Source organism: Myotis daubentonii, chromosome 19, assembly GCF_963259705.1.
Source record: "Myotis daubentonii chromosome 19, mMyoDau2.1, whole genome shotgun sequence".
Taxonomy (NCBI): domain Eukaryota; kingdom Metazoa; phylum Chordata; class Mammalia; order Chiroptera; family Vespertilionidae; genus Myotis; species Myotis daubentonii.
This window is the reverse complement of record NC_081858.1, coordinates 22,209,583-22,227,544: the sequence shown is the minus strand read 5'-3', so window position 1 is coordinate 22,227,544 and position 17,962 is coordinate 22,209,583. Positions and strand designations below refer to the sequence as shown.

The 17,962-nt window shown below is 43.6% G+C and overlaps 2 protein-coding genes across 2 annotated transcripts; both read right to left on the bottom strand.

Annotated features, from left to right (window-relative positions):
• Nucleotides 1–9,168: 9,168 nt before the first annotated feature.
• Nucleotides 9,169–10,114, bottom strand: LOC132221867 (olfactory receptor 10D1B-like). The gene has a single exon (XM_059676413.1). It carries the CDS (start codon nt 10,102–10,104, stop codon nt 9,169–9,171), a length of 936 nt encoding a protein of 311 aa, XP_059532396.1. The 5' UTR covers nt 10,105–10,114.
• A 5,689-nt stretch (nt 10,115–15,803) lies between these two features.
• Nucleotides 15,804–17,095, bottom strand: LOC132221827 (olfactory receptor 10D1B-like). Its single transcript, XM_059676302.1, has one exon. The coding sequence runs from the start codon at nt 16,737–16,739 to the stop codon at nt 15,804–15,806; it is 936 nt and encodes a 311-aa protein (XP_059532285.1). The 5' UTR covers nt 16,740–17,095.
• Nucleotides 17,096–17,962: the final 867 nt, after the last annotated feature.

The following is a 17,962-nucleotide window of genomic DNA, read 5'->3' as shown; positions in this document are numbered from 1 at the left end:
GCCCCCATGGACATACCTCCGCAACACGAGGCGAGGGTCCCCATCCCAAGATTTGTGGCCACAACTAGCACCTTCTCCTGCTAAACCCTGAGCACAGAGAGTGGCAGTCAGGACCAGGCACCAGCTGGATGTCACCCAGGACCATTGTGGCAGAGCGTCCCAGGGCCTCCAGCGTGACGTCACAGTGCACCTGTGGGCCCAACTGCTGCGGTTCAGAGCCAGTGTTCCACGTACTGAAGGCCAGAGGCACCCATCCTTCCTCTCGGTCTTTGAGGACAAAATGGATTAAAAAAATGACCTGCCCCCCAAATCGTGAGAATTTCAAGTTGAGACAAAGAAAGCAGACACACTCATTCTCCCACGTGAGTCTCAGACAATTCTTATTCCCAAGATATCTAAAGATCCCACTCCCAGCAGCCACTGGGGCAAAGGCCCCCCCCCCACCCCCCCCCCCCCTGCCCCGCCACCACCACTTTGTCTTCGTCCGATAACAGTAGTTTCACAAAGACCAACGACTTTTAATCTTTTATCTCAAAGAACGGCCAGTTCTGTCTCCTCTGTTTCCTGTCGCCCAAACTGATTCCCCAAGACTCCAAGGCCGCCCTGACCCTGTGCTTCCCTCTCAGGCTGTCACTCTGTTGTGTAAGGACCCTCTCCCCTCTGCGGCTGCCTAAACCACTCCCATGGTGAACAGGCCCTTGCTGAGGGCTTGCTAGATGCCAGGCGGGTTTTCAGGTGCAAGAGTAATTACAGGTGGGAGATAAAAAGCCCAATTACGTTTAATGGACTTTGAAAATTATTTGACCAGTGTGTTACTTGCAACATTTGAAGTGACCTTCAAGCTTGCATCTCATTTCAAGGGGCACAGCAAACCAGCCCTGGTCGGTGGCTGACTCCCAGGGTCCTCTCTAGGACTCCATGGGAACCAAATGCTCTCCTTTCTCCCTACGTTGAGAGTTCCGCTCTCCAACAGAGATCTGAAGCCCAACTAGCTTTCCTCCTATTTTAATGAACTGATGAATTAATTTAGCAAACATTTATTGAGGAGCCAGTGAGTCACTCAGCTAAGGGTTATGGAGAATAAAAAATGAATCAGATGGAGGTAGTTATGTCATTAACTAGGAAACACCTTATACGGTACTTGTCACAAGAAAATTATAGTTAAAATATAAAGTGAGTTCAATGAAAGAGGCTAATTTGATCTGGGAGTATCAAGGTGAGCCTGAAGGGGAAGATAACATAGGAACTGAGTTTAATTGATTGATTGGATTTGAAAATTTGGGAATGAAGGTGGAATTAGAGGGAAAATCGAGGAGAGGTTAAGGTATCAAAATAGCAAGAATATAAGAAAAATGGCATTCATTTTTTTATTAACCAAAGAACTTATATGCATCTGTGCCTTGCCCAAGGACACAGGCAATAAGCCGGTGAAGACCTGGGGTGGGGCAGGACCTGGGTGGAGGGGAGTCAATGGGGAAAAAGAGGGGAGCAACTGTGATACTCTAACCAATAAAGATAAAAATTCAGGCCCCGGTACTGAACCTCTGCAGGGAAAAGGGAGATAGGGTTAGTACTAGAACATATCTGCACACACAGCGCCGGTTCTCAGGGAATTTGCCATTTGTGAGGTGGATAAGACAAGTACCAAGATAATTCTAGAACCTTATTCTCAAGCAAAAAAGAGCAATAGAACATTTAAATTCTACATCAGATACCAACCCATTATTGTTTGTTGTTGTTGATCTTTTATTTTTATTACCTGTATTGAGGTTGATCTTGGTTAATAAGATTATATAGGTTTGAAGTGTACATTTCTATGATACATAGTCATGTATTGGATTGGGTGCCCACCCTTCAAAATCAGATTATCTTCCATGACCATATATTCGGCCCCCTTTACACTTGACTGGTACCTTGTACCTCACTTTGTTCTTGCTTGTTTTATATTATTGTGTGTATGCTGTTTGGTCTCTCTGTGTCTCATTGCTTCATCGTCTATAAAAATTTATACGTTATTTAAGGTCTCATTCATCTCTATTTTCTTATTCTAAAAGAAAATAAGAAATTATGTCTTTATTCTGATACATTTTATTCTATCAGCGTGTTATCAAAATGATTGCTCTTCCATTGATTAGACTGTGTGTGTGTGTGTGTGTGTGTGTGTGCGTGTGTTCCTCTGTGTGCATTTAAGGATTAAATATTTCTTGGTGTCCCCCAAATAATGAATAATGTAAAACCACTTCTGAATCTTGGATTTCAAATTTAGGGGCGTGTAGCATGAGATCTAAATCTCCACAGAGTGCACTGATGGGAAGGACCAGCAAGATTCGGACTCACTTAAGCCCTGAGAGCTGTCCGTAGTTGGTACATGGAGCTTCCTGCATTTCCTCTCGAAATTTACTGCGTCTCAAATTGCTTGCCCTGTTCCTGCTGCTCAGTCTAAAGGCCTTATTTTAATTCTGCTGGACAAAGCCAGCTCTGTGCGCTGAAGAATGGGAGACGGATTCCACAGATGCTCCCCTGAGAGTGAGAAGATCCCACACCCAGAATATGGAGCCACTGAAGCTGTGACATGAACAACTCCGTGTTCTCACTGCCAGGAGTATTTAATCTCATCGCACTGACAAGTGACATTTTTATCACTGGTTCTCATAAGAAAGGTAATGTTATAGGATCTCTCTCTGCCATGATTTAGGAAAAATAAAACTGATGTGAAGGAAATTGCTCATAAGTGTGTGTGTGTGTGTGTGTGTGTGTGTGTGTGTGTGTGTGTGTGTACAGGAGGCCGAATGTCAGTATGTGTGTGTGTATGCATGCCCACATACATGTGTGTTACAGTCACCCTTAGTTTTCCCTTGGAATAATAGTTGCAGAGAGAACCCCAAACCATAAACACTTTAACAAGCCTTCTTGTACTTCCTAAGCCAATTCCCAGCTTTATTAATCCAATTTGCCCCATTACACAACTCACAAGTGGCGACCGAGTGTTATAGGGCAACAGAAGCCAGAGTCATAATGAGCATGAGAAGCATCTCTTAGAAATGAGTGCCTTTGAGATTAATTAACGAAAAAGTTTTCTTCTCAATGATTTCCTTGGAGGAACCTTATAGGTTGATGTAAGTGGTAAGAAAAGTTATGTAGCCCTGGTTGGTGTGGCTCAGTGAGTTGGAGCATCATCCCATACACATGGTCAGGGCATATACCTGGGTTGTGGGTTTGATCCCCAGTGAGGGTGGATGTGTCAGGCAACTAATCGATGTTTCTCTCTCTCTCTCTCAAAACAATTTTTTTAAAGTTATGTAAATGCGTGTCTTATCTGGAGCTTTCTAATGTCTACTTTGAGAAGCAAAGTGTTCATAGGAAAGCACATAGAAAGTGCAGGCTTTTACCAGTAGCACAGACCATGCATTGCACGTGAGAGGCGTCAGAGCAGACCTTGGGTGTGGCAGTGTGTTAGCAAGAACACATAGAACAATCGTGACACCACCAACCAGGTGTCTTGAACAACATGCATCTATTTTCTCACAGTTCTGGAAGCCATAAGGCTGAGGTCAAGGTGTCAAAAAGGTTGGTTTGTGCTAAAGGGACAAGGGAAGGACCTGTTTCAGCTTCTTGGCTTGTATGTGGCCACCTCTTGCTGCCTCCTCATATGGCCAATCCCCTGCAGGCATATCTCTGGCATCACTTTGTATGCCCAGATTTCCTCTGCTTTAAGGACACCCATCACATCACCCCAAGACCCTTGGTAATGTAGTTGCCTCCATCAAGACCCAATTTCCAAACAGTCACATTCTGAGCTCCTGGGGGTGAAGGCTTAACATATAAATTTTGGGGATGCTGTTCAGCCCATAACAGAGAGGCAGACACAGTCAGGACTAAATACTAGCGAGAGCACACACGACATCTATGATTTTGAGCAAGTTATCCAAGCTCTCAATCACATTTTTCTAAACTGCGAAATAAGGAAACAATAGTAAGCCTTTATCTCATAGGGTTATCATGACAATCAAATGAGGTAGAAATGCAAAGGACCTAGCACGGTGATTAACACGTGGCAAATGCTCTGTAAAACCTCAGGAAATCACAACATAATTTTAGATTTTTTTACCATTTCCTGATAGTAGTGTTAGTGTGTCCTTTTTCACCTACTGTTATCTATACTAATACTAGGTGTATCGGTTAATAATGTGGATTTTTTTTTCAATAGATGGAGTTACACGTATGTTGACATATATGCGATTTGATGTGTATGCTATTTGTTGTGTTGACAACAAGCTTCAAAACTTTATATGTCAAATTTTCTGAAGGTGTTAACATCATAGATATTTTTATGCTTAAAAATGTCGAATTTCATGCCAAAAAAAGAGCATTTGTGGGAAATGTTAATTCCTTACTTTATTTTGAAGAAAAGTACTGCTGAAAGTTTTCGGATACTTCAGGAAGCTTATGGTGAACATGCTCCATCTCAAGATACTTGTGAACGCTGGTTAAAATGCTTTAAAAGTGATGATTTCGCCCTAACCGGTTTGGCTCAGTGGATAGAGCGTCGGCCTGCGGACTCAAGGGTCCCAGGTTCGATTCTGGTCAAGGGCATGTACCTTGATTGCGGGCACATCTCCAGTAGGGGGTGTGCAGGAGGCAGCTGATCGATGTTTCTCTCTCATCGATGTTTCTGGCTCTCTCTCCCTCTCCCTTCCTCTCTGTAAAAAATCAATAAAATATATTTAAAAAAAATAAATAAAAGTGATGATTTCAATGTGAAAGACAAAGAATGTCCAGGTCAACGGAAAAAGTTTAAGGGCCAACAATTACAAACATTATTGAAGATGCGTGTCAAACTCAAAACCAACTTGCAGAAAGATTAAACGTTGCTCAGCAACCAATTTCCAATCATTTACAAGCAATGGGAAAGATTTTAAAGGAAGGAAAATGGGTGCCACATAAACTGAACGAAAGACAAATGGAAAACCGAAAAGTCATCAGTAAAATGTTGCTCCAATGGCACGAAAGAAAGTGTTTTTTTTGCATCGAATTATGACTGGCAATAAAAAGGGGATTTATTTTGAGAATCCCAAACACACAAAATCATGGGTTGATCCAGGTCAACCATCAACATCGACTGCAAGGCCAAATCGCTTCGGAAAGAAGACAATGCTCTGCGTTTGGTGGGATCAGGAAGGTGTGGTGTATTATGAGCTTCTAAAACCAGGTGAAACCGTCACTGATTGATCCTGAAAACAAATAATCAATTTGAACCACGCTTTGATCATAAAATGGCCAGAATGGGCCAGAAGACATGACAAAATAATTTTGCTTCATGATGATGCACCATCACACACCTCAAAACCAGTTAAAGACACATTGAAAGATCTTGCCTGGGAAGTATTAACCCACCTGCTGTATTCACCAGACCTTGCTCCTTCAGATGACCACTTGTTCTGACCGATGGCACACGCGCTTTCTGAGCAGCACTTCAAAACGCACAAAGAAGTGGAAAACTGGGTCTCTGAATGGTCTGCCTCAAAACAAGGAGAGTTCTATTGGGACGGTATCCACAAATTACCTGAAAGATGGGGAAAATGTGTAGCTAGCGATGGGCATTACTGTGAATAAAGCACTTTTGATGTTTCTCTTGAAATTATCATGTTTTCTTTGATTACAAAATCTGCATTTTTAGCCGGTTAATAGTTAATCCGCATACCGGTTAAAAATGCTGCAGTGAACATAGGGGTGCATATAACTTTGTGAATAAATGTTTTCAGATGGATACTCAGAAGAGGGGTTGCTGAGTCATTCTCTTAGCTTTGAGTAATTATTTCTTGGGGGAAGGCGAAGTCCATATTCTTGAACAAAAAAATTGCAAACCAAGCGACTAAAAACATTTATTCTGACTAGTGTGTCCATTCATTTCAATTAATTTGATTTAGAACAAATCAGCACTGTGCCAGGGAGTGCAAGGAATAAACAGAAATGGCGTCTACAGTGAACACTCTTTTGAAAACTCCCTCAATGCTGTGTGGGGGGCCTTTATCTCAGCTATACTTTCTGTGTCCAGGCACAGGCTTCCACCTGAGATGCCCACATCATAGTTTCTCTCTCTGGGGGCTGTAGGTAAAACAAAATGCAGAAGTGACATTCAGAGCAGGCATTGGTTATGTAACAAATACAGGGAGGGTCAGAAAGAAAGGGACCAGAGACTACAAGGGTATGTTGCAGAAGGTGTTGGAGTGAACAGGGAAGCCTTTTAAGGAAACCAGACTCCCCCCAGGGTTAGGTATCCTATTCAGATGCACTCCGAGACCAGGTTTGAATCCAGTGTCTCAGGAAATGCTGCCACTCCAGCCCACTCTGCTCAGAACATACTCTGAATCTCGGCTTCAATATGTTTGCATGTCTCTGTCACCTTCCAACCCCAGGTTTGGGCCTTGAGCCCCTGTCCATGTGAAGGCCTGTGGATTAAACATGCTGCTAGATGATCTACCTGGTTTGGGATTATGCCCATTGATTTTTCTCCCCCCAATTTTTCTGATATTGTCCCTTGATGTCCACAACACAGAAAAGTTTCCTTCCACCATTAAACCCCACTGAGGCGTCCAAACCCAAGGCTACGCCTGACAATTGGGGCTCATACTTAGACGGAAAGGGAGCTCAGACACTATCTGAAGACAGGAATGCTCTCCACGTCTCTCAGAAACCCCCAAATGAGCAGAGAAGTCAATTTGTTTAAGGAGACATAGAGTCATTTTGTGCAAGGCATATCTCCAATTCAGGGACACACTGCCACCTGGAAGGAAGAACTCTGGAAACAGGTCCAATTAATTAAAAAAATACATTTTTATTGATTTCAGAGAGGAAGGGAGAAGGAGAGTAAGATAGAAACATCAATGATGAGAGCGATTCATTGATTGGTTGCCCCTACACACACCCCCTACTGGGGTTCAGCCCATAACCGAGGCATGTGCCCTTGACCAGAATTGAAAATGGGACCCTTCAGGACACAGGCTGACACTCTGTCCACTGAGCCAAACTGACGAGAGCCAGGTCAAATTAATTTTATTTTTCTTACAAGAATGTTCACTCACAGATGGCACATAGTAGAGATATTCACTCAAGGAATTATGTCGCGTCCCCACCACCCCAACAATCAAAAGATTGAGATGCTTCTCCCTATAAAACATTTCTCCCTCTAAAAGCCATTCTTCATGGGGTATGTGTGTGGGGAAACAGAATAAACAAAAGCCTTTAACTCTCAACACCTCTTTTGTAATGTCCCTCCACAGCCCCAGAAAAATATGCTCCATATTTCCTGCCATATTTCACGTCTTTATCATGGGATGTCAGCTGCACATTAGTGTCTTTTCTCAGGAAGACTATGACTCACTCTGCTAGGATCACCTCTTCTTCATCTTTGCATTCCCCACCCATAGGACACAGTTTCTCACCAAATGACCTCTGTCTGAGTGAAAATGAAAAGGAATTGGATCGCATCTTTTATTTTATTTTTTTAAAAAATATATTCTATTGATTTTTTACAGAGAGGAAGGGAGAGAGATAGAAAGTTAGAAACATCGATGAGAGAGAAACACCGATCAGCTGCCTTCAGCACATCTCCCACTGGGGATGTGCCCGCAACCCAGTTACATGCCCTTGACCGGAATCAAACCTGGGACCTTTCAGTCCGCAGGCCGACGCTCTATCCACTGAGCCAAACCGGTTTGGCAGCATCTTTTATTCTTAAAAAACTGTTCTATTTGGACCATCTGAGCAGCTCCCACCAGGAAATTAAGGAATGGGAGGAGATCTTCAGGTGGACTTAGGCTCCAGCAGGGACCCACGACATGGGAAATAACTGGAGATGCATTGCCACCTCCTTCTCCAAGCTCTTGTTTCCTGAGAAACAAGGAGAATCAGGCTGAGAAGGCGTGGAGGCCTGTGGGCCAAGGGGCAGGAGGGAGTCTGTCTCCACTGCAGGAGCACGTGCTGGCTCCCCACACTGGCTGGAGGCACAGGCACAGCAGTGCTGGTAGGCCTGGCAGGTTCCTGGGTTGCTCTCTGATGCTGAGAAGGACAGACAAACTGGTCTCCACCCCTGTCCCTTCCTTTCCCATCATCCTCTTCTCAGTTTCCTTCCCTCTCAACTTCACTATGAGAATAAATTGCAATAGTTTATTCCACATGCCTCAAGTGTGCTAGGATTCTCAATGAATTCCAGTCAGAAACACAATAGCGCACTGCATTGGAACAGCCCAGTATTGTTCTTCTTAGCGTATTTCAGCCAAAAGAGAGAGAGAGAGAGAGAGAGAGAGAGAGAGAGAGAGAGAGAGAGAGAGAGAGAGATGTGAAGGAATTGGGAACAATGTCACACCTTTTCAATGAAACTGAAACCAAAGACACAAACAATGACAGCTTGAACCCAGAATGGCCCCCTGGTTGTACTGAGAAACGCAAAGCCAAGCCCAGATTTTCTAATGTGGCATCAGATCACAGTCACCATCCCATGAATTTCCCCACCTGCCATTCCCACATTCTCATTGCCATGCTGTACCTCTCTGTAAATAAACTTGATACAGCCAGGGCCTGCTTCCAGGTCAAAACCCAACACATAGAGTATCTGGGTGAAGCAGGCCACCAGTACCTTTGCGTCACTCAGAAGAAACTTGTCTCAGGTCCCTGCTACAAGTCATTCTCTTTACACAACTCCATTTCGCCCCCAAAATATGTAGACCAATAAAATCAGGGTTTATTCAGTTCAGGCATTTGAGGAGACAGCAAGGCAGCCAAGATAGAGTGTCAGGGTGAGGAGGACAAAGAAGAGGACCAAGGGGTGCAGGTGGACAAAGAAAATAAAGCTTGAGAAGCAGAAGGTGCAGGTTATTCTGCCTGCTGTGGCAGGCTCCTTTCCACCTCATCAGCAACATGATGTCCTCGAGAAAGCACAGGCCCCAGACTCAGAAAACCAGCCAAGAGGTAGAAGTCATTCTGCCATCACTCCTTACATATGCTTCACGTTCAACCCACTTGAACTCTTTGAATCCTAGTGCTCATATTGTACAATGGAGGCAAATCCTAATATCTGGACTCTCCCATTTAAAAAGATATTTGTGAGATGCATATAAAAATAGTTTATAGCTTGTAAGTGCACTTCAACTGTTGGCTACTGTTCATTCACTACAAGTGCTCAGGAAGAAAGCCCAGTTGATGCAGGACTTTCCTCAGAGATGATTTTACCTCCTTGTTCCTGAGGCTGTAGATCAAGGGGTTCAGCATGGGGGTGATCAGGTTATTCAGGACCTGAACCATTGCATCCAGCCAGGGGCTTGGCGTTGGCCTTAAGTAGATGAGGACCACTGGCATGTAGAAAAGTAGGATGGCAGTGAGGTGGGCGCTGCAGGTGGAGAAGGCATGGCGTTGGCCCTGGGTGGAGCGGATCTGCAGGATGGAGTAGACAATGCGGCTGTAGGAGGCGAGGATGAGAAGAAAGCAGCTGAGGGGCATGAGGCCCACACTGATGAACCCCACCATCTCCAGGGCTGCGGTGTCCGCACAAGCCAGCTTCAGCATCACGGGGATGTCACAGAAGAAATAGTCCACCTCATTGGGGCCACAGTAGGGTAACTGGAAGGTGAGAGTGGTTAGAAAGGTGGCCTGAACACAGCCAAAAAACGAGGTCCCCGAGGCCAGGATGGCACACACCCTGGGGCTCATGATCACCTGGTAGCGTAGAGGGTGACAGATGGCCACGAAGCGGTCATAGGCCATCACCGTGTACAGGAAGCACTCGGTGCAGCCCAGGAAATGGTAAAAGAACAGCTGGGACACACATCCGGCATAGGAGATGGCTCGGCTGTACCCTGAGAGGTAGAAGAGCATCTTGGGGGAGCTCACAGAAGGGAAAAATATGTCACACACAGACAGCTCACACAAGAAGAAATACATGGGGGTGTGCAGTCGAGCGGAGGAGGCAATGGCCAGCAGGATGAGCAGGTTTCCCACAAGAGTGAAGACGTAGAAGGTCAAAAACAGGACAAAGAGCACGGTCTCCAGATCCTCTGTGTGTGGGATGCCCAGCAGGATGAACTCGGTCACCACTGAGGCATTCCTCATGGCTGGGCTCAGGTCAGGCCTTGGAAACTGACTTGAGACACCAAAGTCTGAACACCAATAGCATATTACCAAGATGCTTGCTGAGGAGAGCTTTGGCTGTGTTTTTCACAAGCAGAACCCAGACCCCTTAGGAATGGCAATGTCTGTATAAAACTTTGAGTTAGTTAGAGATGCTTATGTTAGAGTCACAGGCTATCCAACCCCGGGAAAGAATGTGTATGTGGGGGCAGGTGCCTGTCTTGGATGACAAGGCCAGGAGTTAAAGTATATTCAAAACATTCTTCTATGAAATGGGAAACCTTTTTACAGTTCTTTAATTCACGGATTTACTCCCTTCAGGCATATTTCTATTTGGAACTGTCACAATATCTCTGAGCAACAAACTCGCATTCTTTAATATCCGCTGAAAAATATCAGGAAAAGAAATGGCATTAGAAATCAGAACACTTCATTTAAACCCTGTTTTTGTCACTTACTAGCTGTACTCCTTTAAATAATTCATACAATATTTTTAGAGACATAGTTCTATTACCCCTAAAATAAAAATCATAATGATCATAAAACAACAAAAATATCCTAGCACAATAATAAAGTTTCTAAAATGTCTGTGTGAAAATATTTGGCAAAAAAAGAAAAGAAAACATTTCCTTTCTCTTTCCTTAAAAGTTATTTCTTTACGTGCTTTTCTTTAATGTTGGTAGTGTATAATTATTTGCAAATAGGTGCCTTATTAAACAACACTATTGAATAGCCTTAGATCATATCATTTCCAGATTATATCCTCCCCGGAACTGGGAGATTTAATATTTCCAAATCTATCAGGAGATGCTGCTCTGGTTTTTCTGGTCCTTTTAACATTTTTTAAGAGCATTTGAGGCAAATTTGAAATGCTACGTGAAAGAAATAGTAGCAGCAAGGAAGGCACCGAATTCATGTTCCTGTGATGAAGAAAGAAATACTGGGACCATAGGCAGAAGGTCAAAGAACAGCTCTACTGAGGAAGGTTCAGCAAGTCAAGAGCAGGACATAGGGTCTGGCAGCACGGAGATCTCCTCCTCTGACAACACATACCAATACCAATACTGATACCAATACCAATATCAATATCAATACCAATACCACTACCAATACCAATACCAATACCAATACTAAAATACTAATACTAATACTAATACTAATACTAATACTAATACTAATACTAATACTAATGCTACATAGGTGCATGCAATGATTTGTATGCCATTTAATGACTATTTGCTGTGTACCAAGGACTGGGCTTAACACTTTAAAAATATGACACGTTTTAAAAATAAACCTGTAAGAAGAAACTATTACTACTATTGCCATCTACCAATCAGGAAACAAAACCTACAAAGAGTAAGCAAGTTGCCTACATTCACAGAGCAAGCCCATGGCACAGCTAAGACAAATCTTTTTCATGCTATTGTCCACGCCCTGCACCACCAGGAACACTGTCTTCTGTTTGCCCGTCTTTTTAAGGACAACTGTCCCATCGTTAGGCCAGGATACCCTTCTAGATGGGTTGGCATCGTCATTTCACACTAAGGTAGGAAAGGGATCCCATTTGACTTCTTCCTGGTCATTTCCAGGCTTGACATTAGAGCACAGCCAGTTAACATCTAATTTAGTTTTTAAAATCACACAAAGGGCTTATGTCTTACCTTTGACACTATACCTGCATATCAACCCCACTGTGGGAACTTGGAAGTTAAAGAGACACATTCGCCATGCGGATTCCAATCATAACCTGTGGCAGGTGCCACTTCAACACATATCTAAATAGAGTGGCCACGCCAAAATGAGTAACTCACCTATCGCCCTAGAACTGAGCAAAACCCAAGGTGGCAAAGAGAGAAACAGTGGCATTATGGAGGAGAAATGCTGCTGACCACGGCCTTCTTGTTACTAGTTCTCGCCACATGAGCACTATCTCTGAGCCGTGCAAATTTCTGTTCAATCTGGATCATCAGTTTCAGATCAGCAAAGACTGTCCAAGGCCTATGATCAGACATCTTGACACTGGATGATGCTATAAGAAGGCCATTCTAGGAAAAAGAAGTCTGCAAGGACCAGGAAGGACCCTCTGTGTGGAGCTGGAGCTCATTGTCATATAAGAGCTGCAGTGTGGACACTCTCACAGTCTACCTGAGAGCACAGTCAAGTTTTCCAGTGTGGTTATGAGACCTGACAGTGACTGCTTCTCGGCAGAGCACGGAGTGCTCCAGCTAAAGGCGTGTCAGGTCTCCTACTTATAAAGAATCGAGCCTCATAGGGCTTGCACCATCAAGACCTGCACATACTCTCCCTGGATTGCTTCCTTGGAAGTTTTTTCAGACCCCACTTAAGCCCTATTTTGGACTCAATGATGGCTCTGAGGGAGCAATTAGTTTGTGAAACTAATGCATCATCTAGTTATAAGATAATAGTAATGAGATCATCAGAAAGGGTGCAGTCAAGTGGGCAATATCTCTATCTCTCCAAGATAGTTTGCATGGTAGAAGGAGCGCCAATGCTAACCTTGGATCACCTGTAGTGCTACCCCCTTTTTTGTGTGTTTTCTTTCATACCTTCAAGCCTTTGCTTGTGATGTCATGTGTCTCATCGGTCTGGGAATTATGTCTATATCCAGATGACTCTACACTGATCTCTCCTAAGTATCACTATTTAAGACAGAAATCAAATTAGTGAATAGCTACTCATCACGCGTCAGCTATTATTATGTGTGCTTTAAGTCATTTTTAAAGAGAAATAGTCACATACTAGGCACATTCATAGGCAAAAGGCGGTGTAAATGATCTCAAATGACATTTATGGACAAAATAGGCCATATTCAATTAATTGTTTATTGATCAGCACTTATCATGTGCTAAGTATTATGCTAAATTTTAAAAGTAATTGTTACATTTAATCTCCAAAATAAACTTTATAAAGTAGGTGGTATTATTCTACAAAGAAACTGAAAAACAGAATAAATAACTTCATATGACATAACTAGAAAGTGACTGACGCTTTATTTTCAAAGTCATATTGTTTTTAGGCAATATCTTATCAATTCCCAGGGATTTGGGTTCGCAGTCAAAGAGCAGCGGAGATAGAGTATGGTCTCCAAATGCCGGAAGGGCTGGCGGAAACTGGAAAAGTACTATTCTATGTGGTGATTCCAGAACTGTGGGAAGACCTGGTAGTAACACATTGATTTTGAATGTAGATAGAAAATGTTTAATTATTAGATGCACATCTACATGTACATCATTGAAATAAGCAACCTTGTGAGGTAGCTAGCTCATGGCCACTGGAAGGTGTAGAGAGAATCATCCTTCAGGTATGTAATTAAGGATATTCTCACTTTAAATAAATATATTTCAAGTTCTTACTAATTCTGAAACTTTATAATTTCAACTATACTGTAAAGGTTTTCAATGACACTGACGTAACACAACAAAAGGATAATTTAGTTTCACGATGACAATTCAATTAAACCTTATTAACAATGGATCATGTACCAGTATATGACCATAGTGGTTACAATGGTAGCCATTAAAATCCAAAAACTTTAGGAACACATTAAAAAATATTTTTAAATTTATTTTTATTGATTTCAGAGAGGAAGGGAGGAGAGAGAGATAGACACATCAATGATGAGAGAGACTGGTTGCCTCCTGCACGTGCCCCCTGATGGGATCAAGAACACAACCCAGGCCTGAGTCCTTGACCTGAATCAAACCTAGGACCTTTAGTCCTCAGGCTGATACTCTATCCACCGAGCCAAACCAGCCAGAGCCCGGTGAGATTAATTTTATTATTCTTACAAGAATGTTCACTCACAGATGGTAAATAGTTGAGATACCAACTCAAGGAATTATGTCTCATTCCCACAAACCCAACAAAAAAAAATATTGAGATGTTTCTCCCTATAAAACATTTCTCCCTCTAAAAGCCATTCTATATGGGGTATGTATATGGGGGGAAGACAGAACAAACAAAAGCATTTAACCCTCAACACCACTTTTGTGAGGTCCCTCCACAGCCCAGAAAAAAATATTCCATATTCCCTGCCATATTTCACATCTTTATCATGGGATGTCAGCTGCACATTTGTGTCTTTTCTCAGGCAGACTGTGACTCACTCTGCTAGGATCACCTCTTCTTCATCTTTGCTTTCCCCACCCATAGCACAACGTTTCTCACCAAATGACCTCTGTCTGAGTGAAAATGAAAAGGAATTGGATCGCATCTTTTATTCTTAAAAAACTGTTCTTTTTGGACGATCTGAGCAGCTCCCACCAGGAAATTAAGGAATGGGAGGAGATCTTCAGGTGGACTTGGGCTCCAGCAGGGACCCACGACATGGGAAATACATGGAGATGCATTGCCACCTCCTTCTCCAAGCTCTTGTTTCCTGAGAAACAAGGAGAATCAGGCTGAGAAGGCGTGGAGGCCTGTGGGCCAAGGGGCAGGAGGGAGTCTGTCTCCGCTGCAGGAGCACGTGCTGGCTCCCCACACTGGCTGGAGGCACAGGCACAGCAGTGCTGGTAGGCCTGGCAGGTTCCTGGGTTGCTCTCTGATGCTGAGAAGGACAGACAAACTGGTCTCCACCCCTGTCCCTTCCTTTCCCATCATCCTCTTCTCAGTTTCCTTCCCTCTCAACTTCACTATGAGAATAAATTGCAATAGTTTATTCCACATGCCTCAAGTGTGCTAGGATTCTCAATGAATTCCAGTCAGAAACACAATAGCGCACTGCATTGGAACAGCCCAGTATTGTTCTTCTTAGCGTATTTCAGCCAAAAGAAGAGAGAGAGAGAGAGAGAGAGAGAGAGAGAGAGAGAGAGAGAGAGAGAGACGTGTGAAGGAATGGGGAACAATGTCACACCTTTTCAATGAAACTGAAACCAAAGACACAAACAATGACAGCTTGAACCCAGAATGGCCCCTGGTTGTACTGAGAAACGCAAAGCCAAGTCCAGATTTTCTAATGTGGCATCAGATCACAGTCACCATCCCACGAATTGCCCCACCTGCCCTTCCCACATTCTCATTGCCATGCTGTACCTCTCTGTAAATAAACTTGATACAGCCAGGGCCTGCTTCCAGGTCAAAACCCAACACATAGAGTTTCTGGGTGACAGCAGGCCACCAGTACCTTTGCGTCGCTCAGAAGAAACGTGTCTCAAGTCCCTGCTACAAGTCATTCTCTTTACAGAACTCCATTTCCCCCCCAAAAATATGTAGACCAATACAATGAGGGTTTATTCATTTCAGGCATTTGAGGAGACAATAACGCAGCCAGGATAGAGTGTCAGGGTGAGGAGGACAAAGAAGAGGACCAAGGGGTGCAGGTGGACAAAGAAAATAAAGCTTGAGAAGCAGAAGGTGCAGGTTATTCTGCCTGCTGTGGCAGGCTCCTTTCCACCTCATCAGCAACATGATGTCCTCGAGAAAGCACAGGCCCCAGACTCAGAAAACCGGCCAAGAGGTAGAAGTCATTCTGCCATCACTCCTTACATATGCTTCACGTTCAACCCACTTGAACTCTTTGAGTCCTAGTCCCCCACGTTGGAAAAAGGAGGCAGATCCTAATATCTGGACTCTCCCATTTAAAAAGATATTTGTGAGATGCATATAAAAATAGTTTATAACTGGTAAATGCACTTCAATTGTTGGCTACTGTTCATTCACTACAAGTGCTCAGAAAGAAAGCCCAGTTGATGCAGGACTTTCCTCAGAGATGATTTTACCTCCTTGTTCCTGAGGCTGTAGATCAAGGGGTTCAGCATGGGGGTGACCAGGTTATTCAGAACCTGAACCGTTGCATCCAGCCAGGGATCTGTTGTTGGCCTTAGGTAGATGAGGACCACTGGCATGAAGGAAAGTAGGATGGCAGTGAGGTGGGCGCTGCAGGTGGAGAAGGCATGGCGTTGGCCCTGGGTGGAGCGGATCTGCAGGATGGAGTAGACAATGCGGCTGTAGGAGGCGAGGATGAGAAGAAAGCAGCTGAGGGGCATGAGGCCCACACTGATGAACCCCACCATCTCCAGGGCTGCGGTGTCCGCACAAGCCAGCTTCAGCATCACGGGGATGTCACAGAAGAAATAGTCCACCTCATTGGGGCCACAGTAGGGTAACTGGAAGGTGAGAGTGGTTAGAAAGGTGGCCTGAACACAGCCAAAAAACGAGGTCCCCGAGGCCAGGATGGCACACACCCTGGGGCTCATGATCACCTGGTAGCGTAGAGGGTGACAGATGGCCACGAAGCGGTCATAGGCCATCACTGTGTACAGGAAGCACTCGGTGCAGCCCAGGAAATGGTAAAAGAAGAGCTGGGACACGCAGCCGGCATAGGAGATGGCTCGGCTGTACCCTGAGAGGTAGAAGAGCATCTTGGGGGAGCTCACAGAAGGGAAAAATATGTCACACACAGACAGCTCACACAAGAAGAAATACATGGGGGTGTGCAGTCGAGCGGAGGAGGCAATGGCCAGCAGGATGAGCAGGTTTCCCACAAGAGTGAAGACGTAGAAGGTCAAAAACAGGACAAAGAGCATGGTCTCCAGATCCTCTGTGTGTGGGATGCCCAGCAGGATGAACTCGGTCACCACTGAGGCATTCCTCATGGCTGGGCTCAGGTCAGGCCTTGGAAACGGACTTGAGACACCAAAGTCTGAACACCAATAGCAAATTACCAAGCTGCTTGCTGAGGAGAGCTTTGGCTGTGTTTTTCACAAGCAGAACCCAGACCCCTTAGGAATGGCAATGTCTGTATAAAACTTTGAGTTAGTTAGAGATGCTTATGTTAGAGTCACAGGCTATCCAACCCCGGGAAGGAATGTGTATGTGGGGGCAGGTGCCTGTCTTGGATGACAAGGCCAGGAGTTAAAGTATATTCAAAACATTCTTCTATGAAATGGGAAACCTTTTTACAGTTCTTTAATTCACGGATTTACTCCCTTCGGGAATATTTCTATTTGGAACTGTCACAATATCTCTGAGCAACAAACTCGCATTCTTTAATATCCGCTGAAAAATATCAGGAAAAGAAATGGCATTAGAAATCAGAACACTTCATTTAAACCCTGTTTTTGTCACTTACTAGCTGTACTCCTTTAAATAATTCATACAATATTTTTAGAGACATAGTTCTATTACCCCTAAAATAAAAATCATAATGATCATAAAACAACAAAAATACCCTAGCACAATAATAAAGCTTCTAAAATGTCTGTGTGAAAATATTTGGCAAAAATGAAAAGAAAACATTTCCTTTCTTTTTCCTTAAAAGTTATTTCTTTACGTGCTTTTCTTTAATGTTGGTAGTGTATAATTATTTGCAAATAGGTGCCTTATTAAACAACACTATTGAATAGCCTTAGATCATATCATTTCCAGATTATATCCTCCCCGGAACTGGGAGATTTAATATTTCCAAATCTATCAGGAGATGCTGCTCTGGTTTTTCTGGTCCTTTTAACATTTTTTAAGAGCATTTGAGGCAAATTTGAAATGCTACGTAAAAGAAATAGTAGCAGCAAGGAAGGCACCGAATTCATGTTCTTGTGATGAAGAAAGAAATACTGGGACCATAGGCAGAAGGTCAAAGAACAGATCTTCTGAGGAAGATGCAGCAAGTCAAGAGCAGGACATAGGGTCTGGCAGCACGGAGATCTCCTCCTCTGACAACACATACCAATACCAATACCAATACCAATACCAATACCAATACTAATACTAATGCTACATAGGTGCATGCAATGATTTGTATGCCATTTAATGACTATTTGCTGTGTACCAAGGACTGGGATTAACACTTTAAAAATATGACACGTTTTAAAAATAAACC